The 21,346-nt window shown below is 36.2% G+C and overlaps 1 protein-coding gene across 16 annotated transcripts in view; it reads left to right on the top strand.

The window, feature by feature from the left end:
• The window catches only part of LOC105227966 (supervillin), a 454,663-nt gene that overhangs the window by 247,590 nt on the left and 185,727 nt on the right, over positions 1–21,346 (top strand). For 14 of the 16 annotated variants that reach the window (XM_049458894.1, XM_049458881.1, XM_049458883.1 and 11 more), the window contains one exon: positions 7,599–9,885. In XM_049458894.1, the coding sequence (XP_049314851.1) occupies positions 7,599–9,885 (2,287 nt within the window). Of the gene's footprint in view, positions 1–5,188; positions 5,324–6,636; positions 6,835–7,598; positions 9,886–21,346 lie in introns of those variants that run through there. The other 2 variants (XM_049458893.1, XM_049458885.1) reach the window with 2 other exon arrangements.

Consider the following 21,346-nt stretch of genomic DNA (forward strand, 5'->3'; position numbering starts at 1 on the left):
ACCTTCGGTTGTCAATTCGGCACCTTACATGCTTACATACACATGTATCTACTTTCATACGAATATACAAGTATGTACATATATATGTATGTACTAACATATTCATGTTTGTAACCAAGTAAACACATGCTTCGCATTGTGGGCGTTTATTTGCTTGATTTTTCCTACGTTTTTCATGTGCCAGCTTTGTTACAAATTAAATCATTGTGCCGCACAGGGTGACCCGAAAGTTCCAATACACAAAAAGTTGGGTTATGGAAATAATTAAATGAAAAGAATGCATGCTAGTCTTGTTTGATATTATTTGAGTTTGTTAGAAGAAGTTTTTACTATAGACCAGCGTAGATATTTTTGAACCACGAACTGGGTTATTCGAAATTTTCACAAACATTTTGAGGTTATGTGAAACTGGTGTTAATGCTAAGGTGTTAATACAAAAGTTGTTGATCTCTTCATTACCTACAACTTTGTCATATACTCTTTTTCATAGGACTGGTAGTTTTGTCGGAAATTGAGTTAAAATGTTTTATTTTGCCTTACATTTTTCTTATTTTATCTTCCTTTTCCAATGGCTTTCAACATAATATGAATTGCTTCTTCATGATAAATTCAAAGAGAGCAATTTGATGTTAATTTAAAGCGAAGTCATTTTCACTACTAACAGCAGAAAGTAAGCTTCACAATAGACTCTTCTAACAATGAGTCGTTACTCCTTTAGCCTCAAAAACTGCTTTAATTCTTGAAGGCATGGAATTCACTGGGATCTCAATTGATTTCCTATAACGGGACCATACCAATCAAGTTCTAAAATCTCTATCAACTGACTTTTATTTGTTGGCTTCTATTTACCAACTTCGCACTTCATTATGTGCCATAAGTGCTCAATGGGGTTTATATTGCGCGAGTTTCCAGCCAATCCAAAGCGTTGAATCCTTAGATCGTTAAATGTATTGAACAACTAAAAAAAAAAATCGAGCTGAATGGGATCATCTACAACATTGTATAGATGTTTTATACAAGATTTATTTCCAATCTAAACACAGCCATTTTGCACGATGGCATTGCGCTGAGTCATTCCAGAAGATTAGGCGATTCATATAAGGATATTGCTCTTCCAATGCAAGCATTAAAAACTTGTTAACCACTCTCGCATATATTTGTGCAATTAGTATACCATCAACAAGGTGTAGTGGTGCCAAAACATGGTATGACAAGCAGCCCCAAATTATTTGACTTTAAGGGGTTAGGTGGGTTTCAGAGGCTAAAAATAAGCGTATTTTCATCATTTTTTTTAATATATTCAATCATATATTTCATTCGAACAATTTAGCATATCGAAGGTACATATTTAAAGACTATTTTGTGAAATTTTCATGAAAAAATTCTGAAAACTCAGCCGTTGACAACTCATCTCCCGTGACGTCTCAAAAAAAAGTGATCTTGACGTGGACGTCATAACTCATAATTGGATTATCTAAAATCAAAAAGCCGAAAATATTTCGTTATTACATGCATAAATCTCTTTATTGAACGGAGGAAAAAAATAATATTGAAATTTCAATTTTTGACAGACTTAGAAAAAAATAACAGATTTTTTGGTTAAATTTTCGCCATATTTTGGCTCAAAAATATTATTTATTATAAACAAAAAAAAAAATGATCGTTCATTAAATAGATAATGTTATTCCAAATATGTGTGCAAAATTTGAGCCAAATCGGTTTATAACTTTTCGAGAAATCGTTTCCACCGACTTAAGAATAGAGTTCTGAGATAAATACGTTTTTGACGTGGCCTAATGGGCGGAACTTCCGAAGGATATATCTCCTAGAATTTTCACGGATCGCTTTGAAATTTTAGGAGAATATTCTAAACATATTGGACTATTTAATAAGACAAAAAAAATCGATTTTTTTCATTTTCAAACCCACCTAACCCCTTAAGGAAACTTTGTCTTTACTACACTATTATACTGGAAACGCTAACTGCCTGAATGGCGCAAGTAAAGCAAAATTTTGTGGGCTTAGAAAATTAGGTTCTGCTTTCGTCAGATCATATAAACTGTTGCCAACCATTTTGATTTCAATTATGATACTTTTTAACCTAATAAAGGCGTGTAGCCTTCATTTTTGGTGATCATAGTGGCTTTTTGGCAGGACTTCTTCCGATAAAGCCATATCTCTAAGCCGTCGACGTATGATTTCGATACTTAAATCCACTTGGTGCAAATTTTAAATCTCCGCCGATAAAAAATGTTCACTTTTAAAGTGGTCAATTAAACTTTTCGGTCGCAGTAAGTTGTCTGTTCTCTTAGTTGACTTTCGAGGACGCCCTGATCTCTTTTTACGCTCTAAAACATCCCTATCCTTAATTTTTTTTTTAAGACGAAGAATATTTGAATGGCTACGACCAATTCAAGTCATTATTTGCCATTATTTTTTATGCAAAAATTTCAAAAAAGCGAATTTTTTCATTACTTTTCATTCAATTTTAATCGTTTTTGGTAAATGAGGCTTAAAATCTCACTCTCCCAACACTATATGGCATGACAAAATGTGATTGTTAGCACTGGAGATATACGACCAGAACGACAGCTATTGACAAAATACGAAAAGACTTTTTCGACAACCCATTTTTTTAATGTTTATTATAAATAATATACCATATATATGCCAAAATACATACATATGTATGTAAATAAATAATTGTACATGCTCTCCTATAAATTACCTTAATTTCAAAGTCCTCAATTATCGCCTGCCAATCCAATTTCGGTCACATTTGTAGGCAATTAGCACGACAACAGCTAAATCGCACACCTGCAACCACTAACACACACAGATCTTCATGTGGGCGTTTACATTTGCGTGTGTGGCTGTGTGTGTGTGCCTATTTTGCATCACGTTTTTCCCACTGTCACTAATTTTATAGCGCGCTTAATTCGATGTTGCAAGGCAAAAAGCTAAAAATTGCAATTGCACCGTGTTACCACCCCGCTCTCGCTCGCTCGCCCGCCCGTTGGCTCTTTCTCCTTCTATCACCTTGACATGATTTCACTATTTGTCCGTCTGTTCGTCTGCGTCCATCCGTCGCCGGCAAAGGTTGGCAGCTCAGGTGCGCATTTAAATGCTTTGCCAAGTAGATTTCATTTAAGCCCCACGACCCTGACTCGTTCTCACCTAGAAAATGCGAAACGAAAATAACATCGAAGCAACAAGAACAACAACAACCACAACCAATGCAACTTTGCAAATAAACATGTCAGCAACAACAGCAGAGAGTTCGAGCAACTTTGCAACTTAGCAATGCATACAAATGCAGTTAAAATAGTAAATAACTGTAGTTACCACCCACTCGCCGGTTAGTGTGTAAATGTAAGTGTGTTAGTGTGTAAGTAAGTGGTCTTAATGACTTACTGACTGGCTTAAAACAAATTGAGTGTTTCAACATTTTATACGCTTTTACCCCCATTTACGACGCCACTAAGCCGCAGCCACTTCCACTTTGAATAATTGCACATACAGCTACAAGCATAACTGTATAAGTGTGCAATTAATTGCTTTGTTGCTGTTGTGGCAAAGTGCTGGCATGCCTTTATGTGCTGGTATTTAGATTTACATTAATAAATTCTTAATTATTATGACTATTACAACTGTTTTTGTGTTTAATTTCGTCAAGAAACACCCTGTATAGTTGCGAAAATCTAAATTTGCCTTTCATTCAATTTCGGTTTTCTCAAATTGTTAATATTTTTTAGCATAATGTAATTTTTTTACAAAATTTTAAAATGAAACACCCTGTACAATTATGAAAATTTAAATTTTCTTTAATTTGTTTTTCGTTTCGTTTAATTGTTATTATTTTTTTAAGTACTACTTCGGTATTCTCTAAATTTTTCCTTGACACACCCTGTATAATCGTCAAAATAAAATTATCTTCAACATGTTTTAAAATTTTCAAAAATAATTTTAATTTTTAAGTATCATAGTTAGTATTTTCGCTATTTTCGCACGAGACACCCTGTATTATTGCATCAATTAGAATTAAATTCAATTTTGTTTGAAACTATTCTGCATTTTGTTTTAATTTTTTGTGGTTAACACACTTTATTTTCAAAATTTTCACCCTGTATTATTGTTTAAATTAAAATTAAATTCATTTTGTTTTAAATTATTTTGAATTATTTTATTTTTTGTGACATAATATATTTTATTTTGAAAATTTCCACACAAAACACCCTGTATATACGCTTAAATTTAAACTAGTTCCAATCTGTTTTTACTTCTCTTTAATTATTTCATCTTTTTTGTTATAATATATTTTATTGTCAACATGAGCCACCTTTTATAATCAAAAAAAGTTTAATTATTTTCAATATGCTTTCATTTTGCATTGATTATTATTTTTCCTATAGGTTCCACTATACTTACTGCCAAATTTCCACAATAGACACCCTGTATTGTCGGCTAGATTTAAATTATTTTAAATTTGTTTTACTCTTTAATTATTAATATTTTTTGTAATATATTATTGAAGATTTTATTTTCAAAATTGCACGCTGTATAATGATGAAAATTAAAATTATCTTTAATTTTCAAAAATTTTACTTGAAGCACCCTGTATTATAGCATATATCTAAATTACCTTCTATTTACTTTCGATTTTGCTCAATAATATTTTTATATTTGAAAACTGTATTTTATATTTTGAAAATTTCTACTTGAAGCACCCTGTATAGTCGCGAAAATCCGAATTAAATTTCGAATTTCTTTAATTTTATATTTTTGTTACATAATATTTTTTATTTTATAATATTTTGTATTTTTGAAATAGTCCACACGGTACACCCTGTATCGTCACGTAACTCTAAATTATCGTCAATTTATTTTCCACTTACCGTAGTTATTATTATTTTTATGTAGCATGTTTTGGGTTTTCAAAATTTATACATGAAGCACCCTGTATAGGCATGAAAACGCCCTACATAACCGCAAAAATCAAATTTATCATTATTTCGTTTTCAGTTTTTGTAAAACAACAAAAAAATTGTAAAAACTAACTACAGAAATAATAATAAAAAATCTCAGTATTTTCGAAATGCAAAATGTCAAAAATGTTTGAAAACTTTGAAATGTTTATTTTTCCTTTCATAATTAAATTTCTACTTTTTCACATTTTAATTTTTATTTTTCCAAATCGTGTGCTTTTATTTTAGTCTCTTTAAAATTTATGGTTTATTAAAAGTGTGCTAAATTTTGAAGTGCTTTCCTCGCGTACTCTTAAACTTTGGCCATCCACTTAATGTAAACGAGGCATTACGAAATTGTCGGTGATATAAATTACTTAAAAATTACAAAAACGTACAACAAACACAAAAGCCGCAAACTATTTCCACTAAAACGAAAAATAATAATACTAATTAATAAACACAGCGACAACGACAGCGACAGAGCAGCAGGCAGTCAATTTGATTATAATTATGTAATAACGAATGCCACAATTGGAGCATTTGCTTGTGGTTTCGGCCGATTACGAATTTTGCGGTTTTCATTACGAAATTACCAGCTGCATTCCTTTGTATCATATTTTCATATCGAGATTTTCATAATACCACAGACTGAATTTTTTTTGAATATGCGTATTGTGGTTGTCGCTGTGTTTTTTGCGGTGTAGCCTGCTTTCACAGAAATGTATGATAACAGTGGTGAACAAACAAAATTTGGATAAGTGAAGATTTTTTTTCCTAAAAAGAAATATTTTTCTAGTGCCTCAAGATCTTGGGATATATATAATATAGTATTATATATAATACTTGTATGTATCTAATACCAAGAGATCTTCTCAAACAAACGGCCTTTTCTCATCAGTTCTGTTTTAAAAACCAATCATACTAATGGCACCAACTTTAAGGCCTGATCGGAACAGTTTTTATACGAATAAGTTCTCAGTGAGGAGATCTGGAACAGATCCCAATAATAAAAGAACTGATCAGGCATCTGAACAGTTTTTATACCAAAATGCTGTCACTGATCAAATCTGGAATACAACTGAGTATAAAAATTTGATAATGAGAGAAGTAATCAGACCTGAATGGAACCTTCTCTCAAACCTTCAATGCTGTTTTGAAAACTGATAAAAATTTTTCAAGAGTTATCAGTTATAATGGAAACAACTTTCCAATCCCCATCCTGGTTTACTCATCAGGACTGTTCTAAGAAGCGATCATAATAATTAGAAAAAGTAGTCACTCACGATTATATCAAATCTCCAAGCTAAAGCCTTAATATATCAAATATTTTTCTAAAAAAAAAAATATTAAAAAAAAAAAAATATTTTTCTAAAACAAAAACATTGATATACAGGATATAGTATTTTTCCTAAAATTTTTTATATGATTCAAAACTTGTGCTTCAAATTCTCATGGCTCTCCAAGAAATATTTAGCGTTTTTGATTTAATTTTTCAAATTCTATAATATCCTTGAATATTTTTTTGGAAAACATAAACGCACATATCGTTTGATGGGAACCGTAATTTTATTGTCGAATCTTCATGTTCACCACTGTTTTTAAAACTCCTTACCAACCGTTACTGCCACACGAAAGTATACATATTTATATAATGAACTATTTTTTGCAGAAATTTTTCTGTTTGTCAAGTCTATATCTGAGCTTTTCTTCCTCCCGATCGGCGCTACAAACGCCTAAGCAAGTTGGCTAATATCTCGTGTTAGCTGCCTCAAAATTTCTTCCTTTTGGACTTTCATTTTACGCATGTTCTGTGGAAATTTCTTAGCTGTAATGCGTAAATTTGTGAGAAGAGTACATTTCATTCTAGGTAGGACTAAAAGTTATTGCGTAAAATAATTAAAACCTTTTACCATAGAAGAACCGAAAAGAAAGTTTTAGTGTATTGCAGATACTTTTAGAGCAGTTTTCTCAATGTCTGGTTAGCAGCAAGTTTCTTTACCGAAGGAAGGAGTCTTGGTTAAGTTAACCCGAACTTAACTGACATATGGATACTACTGAATTCTTGTTAAAAAACGTTATTTATCGAAAAAAGGAGTCTTGGTTAAGTAAACCAGAACTTACTGACATATGTATAGCTGTTAACCAGACGTTGAGAAAACGCCCCTAAATGTATAAAATTATGCTAATTGATATTGAGATTGATATTGATATTGATATTGATATTGATATTGATACTGATATTGATATTGAGATTGATATTGATATTGAGATTGATATTGATATTGATATTGATATTGATATTGATATTGATATTGAGATTGAGAATGAGATTGATATTGAGATTGAGATTGATATTGATATTGATGTTGATATTGAGATTAAGATTGAGATTGATATTGATGTTGATATTGATATTGATATTGATATTGATATTGATATTGATATTGATATTGATATTGATATTGATATTGCTGTTGAGATTGATATTGATATTGAGATTGAGATTGAGATTAATATTAATATTAATATCGAAATTAACTTTTACTATATTAAACTATATAAATATTATTAACATATTGACATATAATTTTACTTTCATAATTAGACTAATTTCCTTGCATCTCTTTCCAGAATCCGTCGACACTACACATAGCCCTAATACCAATTACGACAACAAATCGTCAAATTGTAGTCTATCCTCCGCATCGGTCACTGCCAAATCGAGCTGCCAGCAAACGTCATCTGTATACGATAAAATAAAGCATCAACAACAACAGCAACAACAATTGCAACAGCAACAAAAACGTCAACAAACGTCAAAACATCACTCGAAAGACCAACAACAACAACAACCGGGCACCAGATCTTCGTCGTCCTCCTCCACACGCTATCACGGTGTGCATCCACATTTTCACCATCATACCGCACCAGCCTACTATACCGACGTCAATCTACACATACACACCCCGAAGGCTAACGATGTTACGTCACTAAATGAGAATTACCAGAGTGTCTACAATACGCCAACACAATTGGTCAAAGAGCATTACTTTCCCAAAACTAGTACCGCTACAGTAGTGCCACCACCAATTGGCACGGGTGCAGCAGTGATTGGCCGCGCCAGCACTACATCGCCCTCGTCGCTGGAGAAGCGTGAACGCGAACGCAACAAAGCGCCGATCAGCACGATCGACAGCGCTAGTAGCAACAACAAAAGCGCCAACACAGCAGCTGCACGTGCGGCTTTTTTTCGTGGCGGCTCTGCGGGCAGCAGCGGCTACAACAACAACGGCGAAAGGCCAAGTCACGAAGCTTTAGCGAAATCGTCGCCAGCATTTGGGCGCCCTACCGAGACAGGTGAATTGAACGACACCACATACACACCATACGTTGACAGTGGTAGTAGTTTTGTTGTTGTTGACATAAATAGCAGTAGTGATCGTAGTAAATATAATAATAATAATAATAATGTTAAGTCATTAGACGACAACAGTGCGACAGACATAACACAACACGATAGCATAAATCATAATTACAACAACAGTAACATAAAATCCATAACGTCCCCCACATCACCGACAGGCACGAATACATCGACCACAACAACATCGGCCGGACGCAGTCGCAACTCGCATCGTTTCGCTGGTAAGAGACGCGCAGTGCGCGTGCGTAGCGAATCCCGACCGATTAGCGCACTCTATGATATAATATGCAAGGAGAAGGGTCTGGATATTGGTACCAGCACCACGAACGAAGAAGACTCGTCAGCGCCGTCAAACGACGACGACGCGCATCATAGCGCACGCAACAACCATAATACTAAAGGCAAGAGCAAAGAACGCAGCCATCCACGTAGCAGCAGCAGTAGAAATAATAGTCTAAAGAATAGTAAAGATTACGCAGAGATCTCAAATTGTCTAACCGCTTTCGTGGCCAACTCATTGTCCAACTATTTGGGTGGCCAGGCATACGATCAATCGAATATGGATCACGCTGCCACCGCGTCCGGTGATACAAACGCAATACACGATCGCGCCAAGCGCTCACACAAAGCGCGTGCGTCGAGCAGCCACAAGCCAGGCTCCAAGAAGCGCAAGGATGTTGGCGGTAAAACAAAGGTGAGCGCGACGCGCAGTCCCCGTGACGAAGAGCTCAACGGCGAGACCAGCGAAGATTCAAATGAGGCGTTTGCGCACACCACACTGTCGGCGCGCTCCAAGCATCGCGCTGATTGTAATCGCCGCATGAATGGTACTGAGAAGGCGGCCTCCTTGCCGCCGCAGCTGCATGTCACAGCGCAGCACGCCACGACCATCGCCACAGGCATGCCACAAAAGGCAACCACTCATACAAATAATGTCGAATCAAATACTCATTTGAATGTGCGCAAAAAGTGTTCCATTCATTGTCGCTGTCAGTTGGGTTGCGAATGCCGCTCCGCGAATTCCGCTCATCGCACCACACATTATCCATATGAATATCATCAATCCTCATTACCACCAAACCTGTCATCCGGCACATGTAGTAGCGTACGCTCGCCCAGCACCGCCGATGACGAGAGTCTCGGTTACTCCCCCGAAAAGCTATACATTGAACCTGTAAATATGAATTTAAGTGGTATTTCATCTAGCCCTGCTAACGCTAAAAATGCCAATAGTAGTAGCAGTGGTGTAGTGCTAGAGCCGACGTCCAGCATACACTCGGTGCGCAATAGCAAGGAGCGCGTTAGTCGCACCCAGCAACGTCGCTTGCGCGAAGAGATGCGCCGTCACACGGATCTGCCGCAATTGGACTCACTCTCGCCATCCTCGCTTAGTAATATTAGTCAAGTGGTGGGTGCGGCAGATAAGGCACTGAGTGAAGATGAAGGTGTTGCGGGCGTGAAGCAACAAGAGAACCGCACGAGCAGAGCGAGAAGGTAAGTTATAGTCATGTGTAGTTGCTCGTACATCTAGCGCTTTTTAGTGTATGAAATCGTAGGATATTTTGGTTGTAGTCTTGAGATATGTTCTTGAAGTTGAAATGTTTTATGTTATTGTCTAAAAGACAATTTAGATTAACCTTATGATCAATAATCGTAATTCTTGCATTTAATCCGAGAACCTACGGAGAGATCCGAGGCCAAAATATTTGAAATTCTTATAATCACTTATATCAAGTCTCAATATACCAGACGTATGGGTTTTATAGCTAAGACCACCCGACCGCGTCACATAAAATGAACCTGTTAAATTAAGAAGAGACAATTGTTGAGAAAAAACAGGCACATCCTGTATTGAAATACCAGCAAGTTTCCACCAATTGTGAGATTATCAGCAAAAAAAAGTCTCAAAAAGTTGGTTTGCGACCTCCATTAAGTCCAATTCCTAAAAATCTTAACACAATCCGACTGCAATTTTTGACTCTTTCCAAAAAATCGTTCTTTTTAGCTTCTCCGGATTTATAGCTATTTACCATGCTCAGTCGCATTAGGATAATGTCCCAGTGGAACTTAGTCTTCTTCCTCCCAATGCCGAGGTTTCGCTTTATTCTGGACGAAATGAAACGAGAATCGTATTTCTCTATTGATGGCCTCTTGACTGACTTTTTGGCTAACTACGAAACGAAAGTCATGGGCTCAGTCATCGTATTCGCTTGATTTGTCTTCCTCTGATTTATTTCTGTTTCCGAAACCGAAAAACTCGCTTCGTGGAACGCCTCAAGAATCCACTGACTCAATATATAGAAGTCGTCAGTCAAACTCTCCGCGTGTAAGCAAACAGTTTCCAAACTTCTACTATTTAACATACGAAGGTCAAAGTTTAGAGGAACATAAAAATGGTTGTACCAATCATGGAAGAAAATAGTTATTGATTCGGTTTGCGCATGCAGTCTATAAGGATCAGTCCTAGTCAAGTGTGATCTTAAGTGTATATTGACGTTTCGACATAAAATGGCGACTTCTGTGCCAATCTTCTGAATCATCTTTTTCAAGATGGTCTCTACGGGCGACGGTCGTTCTAGAAACTCGTACTACCGAAAGCTCTGCTTTCAGTGTAATGGGAACGGGTCGCTGCTCCTGTCTCTTCGTGTGTACTTCTACTGGATATCTTGGCTTCGCGGGAGCTTGACCAGTGCTGAGCTACCGACGATCCATGCACTGTGGCAAGATCCTTTTTGCTTAAGATTGATCGTAAGAAATCTCTTTCCTCTTAGTAAGGCTATCCTTTCTATTTTTGGTTAATCTAATAGGCGAATATCCTACCGAATACCGGAGACCAACTGCAAAAGCTGTATGGTATGAAGTGAAAACACATCCTTCTTGATTGCCCCGCGTTTGAAAGATCAAGGCTTAAACTCTTGGGAGTTAACACTTTTAAATATATCCCAGATATTTCAGATATCTTTTTTGGCGCTTTGCTGGCAGAAGTTCTATTTTTATGGCTTCACAAAGATCTGAATATATGTAGCAGTCAAAGTGTGATCAACCAACAAACCTAAACTAACCTACTGGGAAAATTCGCTTTCCCCACTTTTTCTCGCCTTCAAACGGATGTTTTTTGGCTACCCAGAGTATACTTGGTCTAAGATCGAAAGTCGGGAGCTGCTTGAGCCATATGTAAAATAATGGTTTCTGGCCACTCTCAAGTGAATGGCGCTCAGAGATTTTCTTCGCTTTCGTGAACTTCTGAACATGGCTCCATCCTCTGATGAAGAGGCAAAGGAACTCCGAGTTTTACGTGCTGCAACTGACAGACTCGCACGCTTTGACGCAATTGAGTAATGTATTAGCACCCTAAGATGTACTTTAAGCCAACAATAATAATTTTTTGAAACTCCTAGCCTAATTCAACCCCTAATTGACATAAAAATGTATTAAGTATATGTTGTTTTCCTAACTGCAATGTATCATGAAGATTACGCCAGTCTTCGCAACTCTTTATCGGCTAAAAAGCGGATCTACGCTTCAATTCACTGCCAGCGAAACAAAGCGACTCTTTGATCGCCAAATTTCAATAACAAAAAGATATCACCGGTTTTGGAACGCTTTCATGCGCTTGTCATTCAGTTTTTGAGCCGCCGTCATAATTGTCCTCTTTGTTTTGAATTCTTTTTTGTTTTTGTTTTTTTTTATTATTTTCCAATTTCCTTTTTTTTGTGTGCGCCAAGATTTTATTGCACTTTCGCTGGAGATATTCAAAGTGGCGCAAATGATTTCTTACTGGTTTTCATGGCCCGATTTTCTTCTATATATATTTTCTTTATTCAACTTTGGCGACGGAGAATTTGGCGTTTCGCTTTAGTTTTTTATAGTGTTTGTTGTACTCAAAAGTTGCTGCACTGCCAATTAGACTGGCTAATACCTGCTTCCATGCACAACATAACCATACTTATGTGTCCATTTGTATGCATGTATGTCTATATGTTGTGCATATAACTGCCACTGGCACCCAGGGGTGCGGCGGCGCCACTCTGGCTGCGGCTATCTGTTTTTGAATTGCTGTCGGCGGTTATGGCATTGTGTCGGTCATCGTCGTGTCTCGTCGCTGCGCGTCTCTTGCTGCTCGCCGCACTGTTTCGCCGTCTGCCATCGTCGTCTATTTATTAATTTGCGTTGTCAATTGATGGGTGGTGGCGTCTATTATTACCATACATGTGTGTGTCGTCTGCGCATGCGCGCCGTGTCCATGTCCGAATGTATGGCGCAGACTAGTATTTCGCTCTTTATTTGCTTGTGTTTACTAAAGCCATGCAACTGGTTGCCTACACACATTTTGGCCGACTTGCAAGTGGCGTTCGTCGCTATCAACGCGCCTAAATTTTCATTTAATTTGTTATTAACTTTTTTGATAGTGTCTGTGGTTTCTTCGCAGATGCTGTTTTCGCCGCCAACCATTTGAAGTCGCATAACGTGTATGGTTTACTGTTAGTCGCCGCAGTTTAATCATATCTTGATCATATTTCGTAAATTAAGAAACGAGTTGTTGATGTTGGTGTAATGTGATCAAATCAAATCCGAAAACTACCATTTAAAGTTCATTATAGACATCCGCTGCTCTCTAACGAATAAAAATACTTACATTTCATTTTCCCATATTTTTGATGTATGACATAAGTGAGATCATGATACGAGTATTTTTCCAAAAGTTGCGAAGAGACAATCCCCAATGTCATCTCTTAATGTACTTACTCTCCAATTACGTAATTTGAGCAGTGCTGCCAAATGCTTGGAACAATTGTTTCAAAAAATGTCAACTCAGTGTTCAGAGTTCTTAGTTTCCAAGTACAGTGGCTTCAATAACTTTTGGCAAAGTAAAATTCTGTCTTGGTCTCCAACGCAAGTATACCGGCAACTATAATCCAGTAGCCTTTCACAATGTTAATTTTAACAACTGTTTTCAAGTTTTTCACGCTTGGTCAGACATTTTGTATTAGTAAATTCTTTTACTAATTTTACTCAGTACTGTTCTTTAAAATACATCAACTTATGCCTTATCCTTTCTCAAATCTATAATCCGAAAGATGACATAAAGGAGATAATATTTTTTAGTTGTTTTCTAATTCCAAATTGGCATCTGCTAGAAGGAAGAACTTATTTTGTGTTTAAATCTTATGTCATCCTCTTTACTGACGAAGAAATCGCTTACGCGGTTATTGACGTTACCACGACGCCAGTTGTTTTTTATTTTCGTCGTTATTTTGGCGCCAATTCGAGATACCAAGGGCAGCCAGGTCCTCCACCTGACCTCTCCAGCGTGGAGTGGAGGTTTTCCTCTTACTCTGCTTCACGGGCGAGCACTGAATTGAAAACCTTCATAGCTGGAATGTTCTTCTTCATCCAGATAATATGACCTAGCCAGCGCAGCCGCTGTCTCTTGATTCCCTGAACTATGTCAATGTCGCTTCTTTGCTTTACTCTATGTTGGCAATGCGAAAAAATACCATAAATCTTCCGCAAAACCTTTCGCTCGAACACTCCTAAGGCCGACTAAACAGACGATGTCATTGACATGTTATTGACTTGTAGAGTTTTGCCTTTGAAAGTCAAGAAAGGACTTTAGTTTTCAATTGCCTCCTCAGTCTAAAGTAGCATATGTTGGCAAGAGTTATTCTGCGCTTCCTTATTCAGTCTGGAGAAAGCAGAACTAACCGCGCGGTTATTGAGACCAATGGTGTCATCGACATCTACCAGTAGCTGTACAACCAACGAAATATAAATAAAAGGTATCAAAAGGTTAGAGTAAGTTAGAATTTTGTATTCGATATTTTTCTATCGATATCTGCCATAACATCATCAGCTAAACGGCCTTGTCGCACATTTAACAAATAAACGAAACTTGCACTATATTGGATCTTTTAACTTACTATTGGTGTTGTAGTCATTCTAATCAGCAATGTTGTGTCAGCCGACAATCGCATCACCGTTTCTGAACTAGATTTTCGGAGAAACAATATTTACAGTCCTTGAAAAATTGATCCAACAGATCGATCCTAATTTACTGTCTGACATCCAGCATTCGCACAAAACTTATGTAAAGACGTTGTTGTGTTTTTTCGTGAGGCCACGAATAATACCACTTGGACAGCTAGAAACGTCTGTCCGTTGTGACGCCCAAAACTATGGATCAATAAGACTGTTGCATATCTGCAAAAAGCTTAATTTCAGCCACAAATAAATCACCTTCAGAGAATTCGCCGTTTTCATTAACAGTATCGCAATCAAGAAGCTTCAACTGCTCTGGAGAAAACGAAAGCTAGACAGAGGAGAAGAAGGTGTATTGACAAGTTGTGTTCCCCAATATACTTATCCTCACCGCGTGAGTGCCAATGTGAAAGTGTCCAGTTAGGGCACCTATGTTTACGGCCATCTGAACCTTGCTAAGAGCTAGTAGTTCCATGGACCTATTATGCTTCACTCTGTGCCAGAGGACTTTAGCAACCCACAAGCGATAGTTATTGGCCAGTGCTTACTGAAATTGCGCGAAGCTCATAGGAACACCTGCTCTTTCCCATCCAGATGGAATCTGGGTGCGGGCGCTCTTTCTTGTAAGCTTATCAGTTTTACAGTTTCCTACGATTCCGCTGTGTTCCAGAAGGCACAACAGCTTTGCTATAGGAGTGGAAGCATACCTCCCTAAAAGAAGCTACACTTCATATAAGTGTGAGAAGATTTCGGAATATCTCTCTCTGGGACCCTTAATGTGTCGAGTCTGATAGCAACCTTTCATTAATTCATTTGCCGGCCGGAAGTAAAAAAATCTGCACATTTTTTCTTAACTGCTCCGCTTTTGCGAGATAAAGGTTAAAAGACCTCGTACCTCACACTTTTAGTCGTCAAACAAAGCTGGCCGTTATAGAAATTAAACGACCAACAGATTTGTGATGGATTCAAGATACTAAAGAAGTTATTATTTTAACTTCGCAAAGAACTGAACTCAACAAATCTTAAGGACGATCCCTACATCTTGAGGTTCAACCATATAACCTAAGCTAAGCTCTCGTCCTCAACCGTCAGCTGCAATTAACCTCAAACTTAAAAACCCCAATGTCTTCGATTGCACTTGTCATTGAAGAATTTCTTCGTTTTGTCACATCGATGTTGTTTCAAGAAAGGTTTAAACTCTTTTGGTATTCATTCAAAAATATGTATTATTAGAGAAACATATTCAGAAAGTGATTTCGAAGACAAAATGTATTGTTTTTTTATAACTTTTGTTAAAATTAAATTGCCACAGACATTTAAATGTCATGAATTCACATCTCAAGCCAGTAATGAATTTGACCCCTTCAAGTGTACCTCAGTCTGTGAATGTTGTCTGTGTGTGTGTGTGTGTTTGTGGAAAATTCTAGCTAAAACTGAAATTGTTTATGCAAATTACTTTCGAGCGTCCGCTATGGTTTCACAGTCGCCAGTCATAACACGGCGTCGAAATTTCACGCCTCATAAAGTCAATTTACCTAAAAAGAAACGCCGCCGCCGGCGACAACTCAAGAAGCCACAAATACACAGACAACAATGCTGCGCGCAACAATAGTCGAAATGACAAAACACCAATTATCCGAACGGCCGAAATGACAAATTGCCGACAACATTAAATTTATGCTTAAAGAAGCCAAAACGAAGAATGAAAACCAAAACTGAAACCCGAAAAAGGAAACAAATCAAAGAAAGTCATAAATTGAAAGTGTGTTGGTAGGTATATATGTATATAAAGGTGTGTTTGTACATATTTTGTTCTTACTATCTTTTGTTTATATATATGTATGTACAAACACAGTTTAGAATTTATTGAAGAAATGGAATTTTCCAACCATTAAATTTTCTACTCGAGTTCAACGCTAATTCTTCTCGTTCGCTTCGAGTGAGCCACGGCAACTGTTTGTTGCTGGTTTTGTATTTGCTTGCATTTTTTCTCGCCTTTCTCTGTGAGGCGAGTTATATAGATTTCAAAGAGCTGCTTCACTGACCTTCTAGGAAAAACTTTAAGAATTGCCTGAAGAATAGATTTGGTTTGTGGTTTCTAAAGTTCCCATTTCGATACCGAAAGTTTTAGAAATTCTGCTATAAAACGATGTCAAATATAGCATATTTCACTTTTCAAGTTAGTAGAAAAGACCAATCGCTTTATGTAGTTGAAATATGTTTCAAAGAGTGATCCATTTCGAGGTTTAAAGGTTTTAAAGAAAAACACAGGATCTTCAAATTCAATGGGGAATGTTTATTATCATTCAAAAGAACATTCTTGGGCATTTATTTTTTGAAGATTATCTCTTTCAAATATTGGCCGTGGCAACGTGAAATTATCTGCATCTTGTTGAAACCAAATGTCGCCGAGATCACGTGCTTCAATTTCAGGCATCAAATAGTCAGTTATCATGGCGCGATAATGGTCCAAATTAACGGTTACGTTCTCATCGGCATTATTTTTCAAGAATTATAGACCGATGATTGCACCAGCCCACAAACCACACCAAACCATTGTTTTTTCTGGATGAAATGCCAGTTCTTGAATTTCTTTAGTTTGCTCTTTGTCTCAAATGCAGCAATTTAGCTTGTTTGCAAACTCATTGAACCAGAAATGGGCATCATCGCTGAACCAAAGTTGGTTGAAAATAGTCGGATCTTCTTGGAACTTTTCAAGAGCTCACAGAGTGAAGCGATGTCGCTTGGGAAGGTGGAGCAGCTTCAGTTCCTGCACAAGCTTTCAGTTTAAGATCTCGACGTAAGTTTATTGAAAAAAGTTCCTCTACTTGGATCACCCGTTATTCCACTTATATTAATTTTCATCGACTGGCTCATTTTATTTGAAGCATATCCCGCCCATTGAAAATTTTGGCTGAAACGCCTGACCAAATAGTAACTTTTCGTTCGTGAGACTGCTAGAGCTACTCCGAGCGAGTTTTATTCTCATTCCCAAACAATACTTAAATATAATGGGTGCTCAAAATATGTTTCTGTTTTTTTTTGTCGTTCTTTCCAAATTTCCTTTTACTGTGTCTACATTGCCATAACTATAAATTACCTTTTCCAACAGGGTAGTATGTTAGTTCTCATAAGGTATTCATTCATTTGTGTATTTGTTTACATACATATGTATGTCTAGTTCATGAAGGTCAAGCCGCAGCTTAAGTATCTGTACCATTGTCCTATAAGTATTTTAAGTTTGTACATTTGTGTCATATGTCAAACTTTCATCGGATTCATTTCAAGTCTGTAATTTTTTAATCCACTTAAGACAACTATATACAGTATTTCCTTCGAAGACCTTTGAGAACTTTACTTATTTTTGAGAACTGTGCTTAGTTGGATGTTATCTTCAAATTTCCACATATATCCACTTTCTAAGGAACATTGTTCCCTTGCTTTAACGACCAAATTACTTTCGTTCCTCTAATATGTTTCGTTTGTAATAAATGATCTCTTGCGCCGTCCTGCTGAAACCTTATGGTAATTCATATTTACGTGGGGAACCAAAAACTTGTGAATCACTGATCTATAGCGCTCATCATTGATGGTAATGTTGGTTTCATCCACAGATCTCTAAAATAGAATAGATCCTGGACATGCTCCCTGCATAAGACAGTAGCGTTTTGTGGATGCAACGTGCTTTCAAAATTGTTCACATTTGAAACACTGAAATTCTGTTGAAATGAAAAATTTGCTTCATCGCTGAAACTGATTTGAAGATAAAATATAACAGTTTTCCTCAAAATGAATTTCCGCGATTTTTGAAGGATATTTCCATGAGTCTTTGTTTTGCTGATTACTTTCATTGGGATTTTTTGTTTAGCTTATGTTATATTTTTTTTTTTTAATCTCAGGCGTCTCTAAATTCCACCAAACAGATCTCAAAATAGCCAGCCATGGAAATTCATTTTCAAAAGATTTATTTCTAAAGCTCTACCAAGCTCGGTATAGGGTTTCGGGGTTCGTTTTTAAAATGATTAATAGAAATACAATTTTGTTGAATTTTATGTTCCCGATATTTCAGTGAGTCTTCGCAAGATATGTTTCCAAAGTATATGTCTAACACAATATTTGTCTTGACAGCTGGTTTGACAGCTATCCCTCTCGGAAATGTCACACTACTAAAAACTACTTATAAAGACTACCGATTCTTTCGAGCCTGCCTTGCTTATTGAATGAAGGAAGTGTCGTACTGTGCACTATAGATAGCCAGCTTCGGTAGATTGCCGAGAACACCTGGGGCTTCTATCTCCTTCATTGTTTCCTAATAGACGTTATTTATTATTTCATACGTCAGAAATTTTATTCCTATTGAACTTTAGGAACGTCGTAATGACTTTACGGAACACCTGTTTTGTTCAGAAATGACTTTCCCAAGTAAACATTTGCAATTTACCTTTGTTGAATACAAAGGCATGTTCATTCGAAAATAAAGGTGTGCAAAAATCAATGTTGCAATTCACAGCTGAGATCAGCACAGTTTGCGGCTGCTCTACAGCTGGTCCGCATAGCCGCGCTTTATCTACCTCATGAGAATGTGTACTTTACACGTCTGGCGCAAAATGAGTTGCCAAGCGTTAAAAGAGAATTGTATAGAATTTTCACCAAAAGGGTGTCGATTCCGGGAGGTAAAAATATTAGTTATATTTATTTATTTAAAAATGACCTGTAAATAAATTCACAGACAGACTAGAAAACTAAGAGAACTGGCTGCTTAGGCCTTCGTCCTAAAAAAAGACAAAGTTTAATACGATTAACGACTCAATAGCGAAAGGTTTACAGGTCTCTCGATAGTCATGATGAAAATGATGAAATCGCCATATTAGGTGATAATATTTTTTTCCTAATTGATATGGCTGTCAGACTATGTCTTAGATCATTATGCACAGAATTGAAATTAAATTCATAAAAAGTCATATTTGAAAGCCAAAATTCCGCCTTTGACTGCCAATTGGTGAATGATCATTATTTGTTTGTTGAATTAGTTAATCCAATTAATACACCCTGTACTGACATGCTTATGTTTGCCTACCTAAATCAAACAGTTGTTGAGCGTCGGTTTGTTTTGAGTATGTTTTCTGTTTGTTTTTATTTTGTTTCGCTTTTATCTGCATTTCGATTACATACTGACAAACACACTTACCCATTCATACCTCCTTGAGTGACTTTACATTTTTGGAGTTCCGATAACCTAGCGGTGAAATTAGTAGATTTCCAAACTATTAGTGATTTTGGAGTGTGAAAATTATCTTTAATAGACCATAGACCCTTGAAAGATGCTTGAATTAAATACATTGTATAATGAGTATAGAAAATAAATGATTGAATAGTTAAGTCTAAAGTGCTCATATGGTACTCTAGGAAACTAATGAACTAACCTCGGAAACTGCAAATTTATATTTATTATTATCGACTAAGAACGAAGAGTACTAATAGAAACGAAAATCTAGTTTTCAACTGTGATTTGAAACTATTTTTTTCTCTTAAAACTCTCCTACTCTTTATTGAAGTCAAAAAGGCCTTTGTTGAAGTCTTTAATGTAATGATATCGAAGACTGTATCATGTGGTTTCTGACATTGGGAGCAATTGAGTTGCATAAAAAATTGACAAATGTGTTCTTATATACTTGTATTTCTACGACGTCTAGGATATCTGTTTATAAATATCTTTTCCAGAATGATCGCTTCAAAAATTAAGTTTACAACTCATCAGATTTTTGTGCCCCCACTTTTGCCAATATCTTTGTCTTCATCCTGAAAACCACAATTCCATTATAATACATTTTTTGTTTTATTCTATTTTGATCACGCTCTGAGATAATTCCTAAAAATTGTCAACCTGATATTAAGAATCTGATTACCAACGAATCACATGAAAGGTACTTTTCTGATTGCTTACAGGTTGATACCAAGTATGAAAGCTTATAATAAAAGTTGTATTGAACTTATGATAGACACTTTTTATTAACCTCAGGTGACTGTAAATTCCACTAAATAGACCTCGAAAAAGCCAGCCATGGAAATTTATTCAAAAGATTTATTTCTAAACCAAGCTATAGGGACTCAGAGTTCGTTATTACTAGATATTATTTTCCATCAAATAGCTTAGCAACACGTTAAATATATAAAATGTGTTCTGGAACACGGTTTAGTAGAAGTTTGATCCTACCATCATGGAAATTAGAAAGTTTATGAAATATTTTCAATTATTGATCTTCAAAATTAGTTTTTATTAAGCACTTTAAAACTTTGATAATAAGTATTTATGATCAAAATCTGAAGTAGGGTCTCAAAGATAGCATATCGGACAGCATTGTTTTAAATCAGATCTTACCTCTCATTTCAAAGAATATATTCTTTAGGAAGTATAGTTCCTTCCGTTATTTACTACATGCTGAGTTAATATTAAGTTTATCATATATTAAGTTTGTCAGAGACCCTATAAAATATGTATATAAAAGATCAGCGTAACGACCTGAGTCGATTCAGCCAGGTCACTCAGCCTGTATATCCGCGAAGTAGTCCCGCAGTTTTTAAGATATCCTTTTAAAATTTTGCACATGTTCTTCTCTCACCAAGAAGCTAGTCATTTGAACAATTTAGCCCATATCGAACAACTTTAGCACATAACTGTCCTACAAACTGATCTTTAAGTGTATATCGTTGCATGGAAATTTTTTTATTCGACAAGATATCGTGGCGAAATTTGGCTTGTGCTACTATCCAAAGTAGCAGTATAATCTTCGAAAAAAAAATTCAGATCGGACTGGTATAGCTTATAGTTGTCATACAAACTGAATGATCAAACTCAAGTACTCATATGAACAACTTTTTTAATTGACGGGATATCTTCACGAAATCTTGCATAGATTATGGTCCAAGGCAATGCTAAAATCTCCGAAAAAATTGTTCAGAACGGATCACTAGAGCA

This window comes from Bactrocera dorsalis, chromosome 5 (genome assembly GCF_023373825.1).
Source record: "Bactrocera dorsalis isolate Fly_Bdor chromosome 5, ASM2337382v1, whole genome shotgun sequence".
Lineage (NCBI taxonomy): Eukaryota > Metazoa > Arthropoda > Insecta > Diptera > Tephritidae > Bactrocera > Bactrocera dorsalis.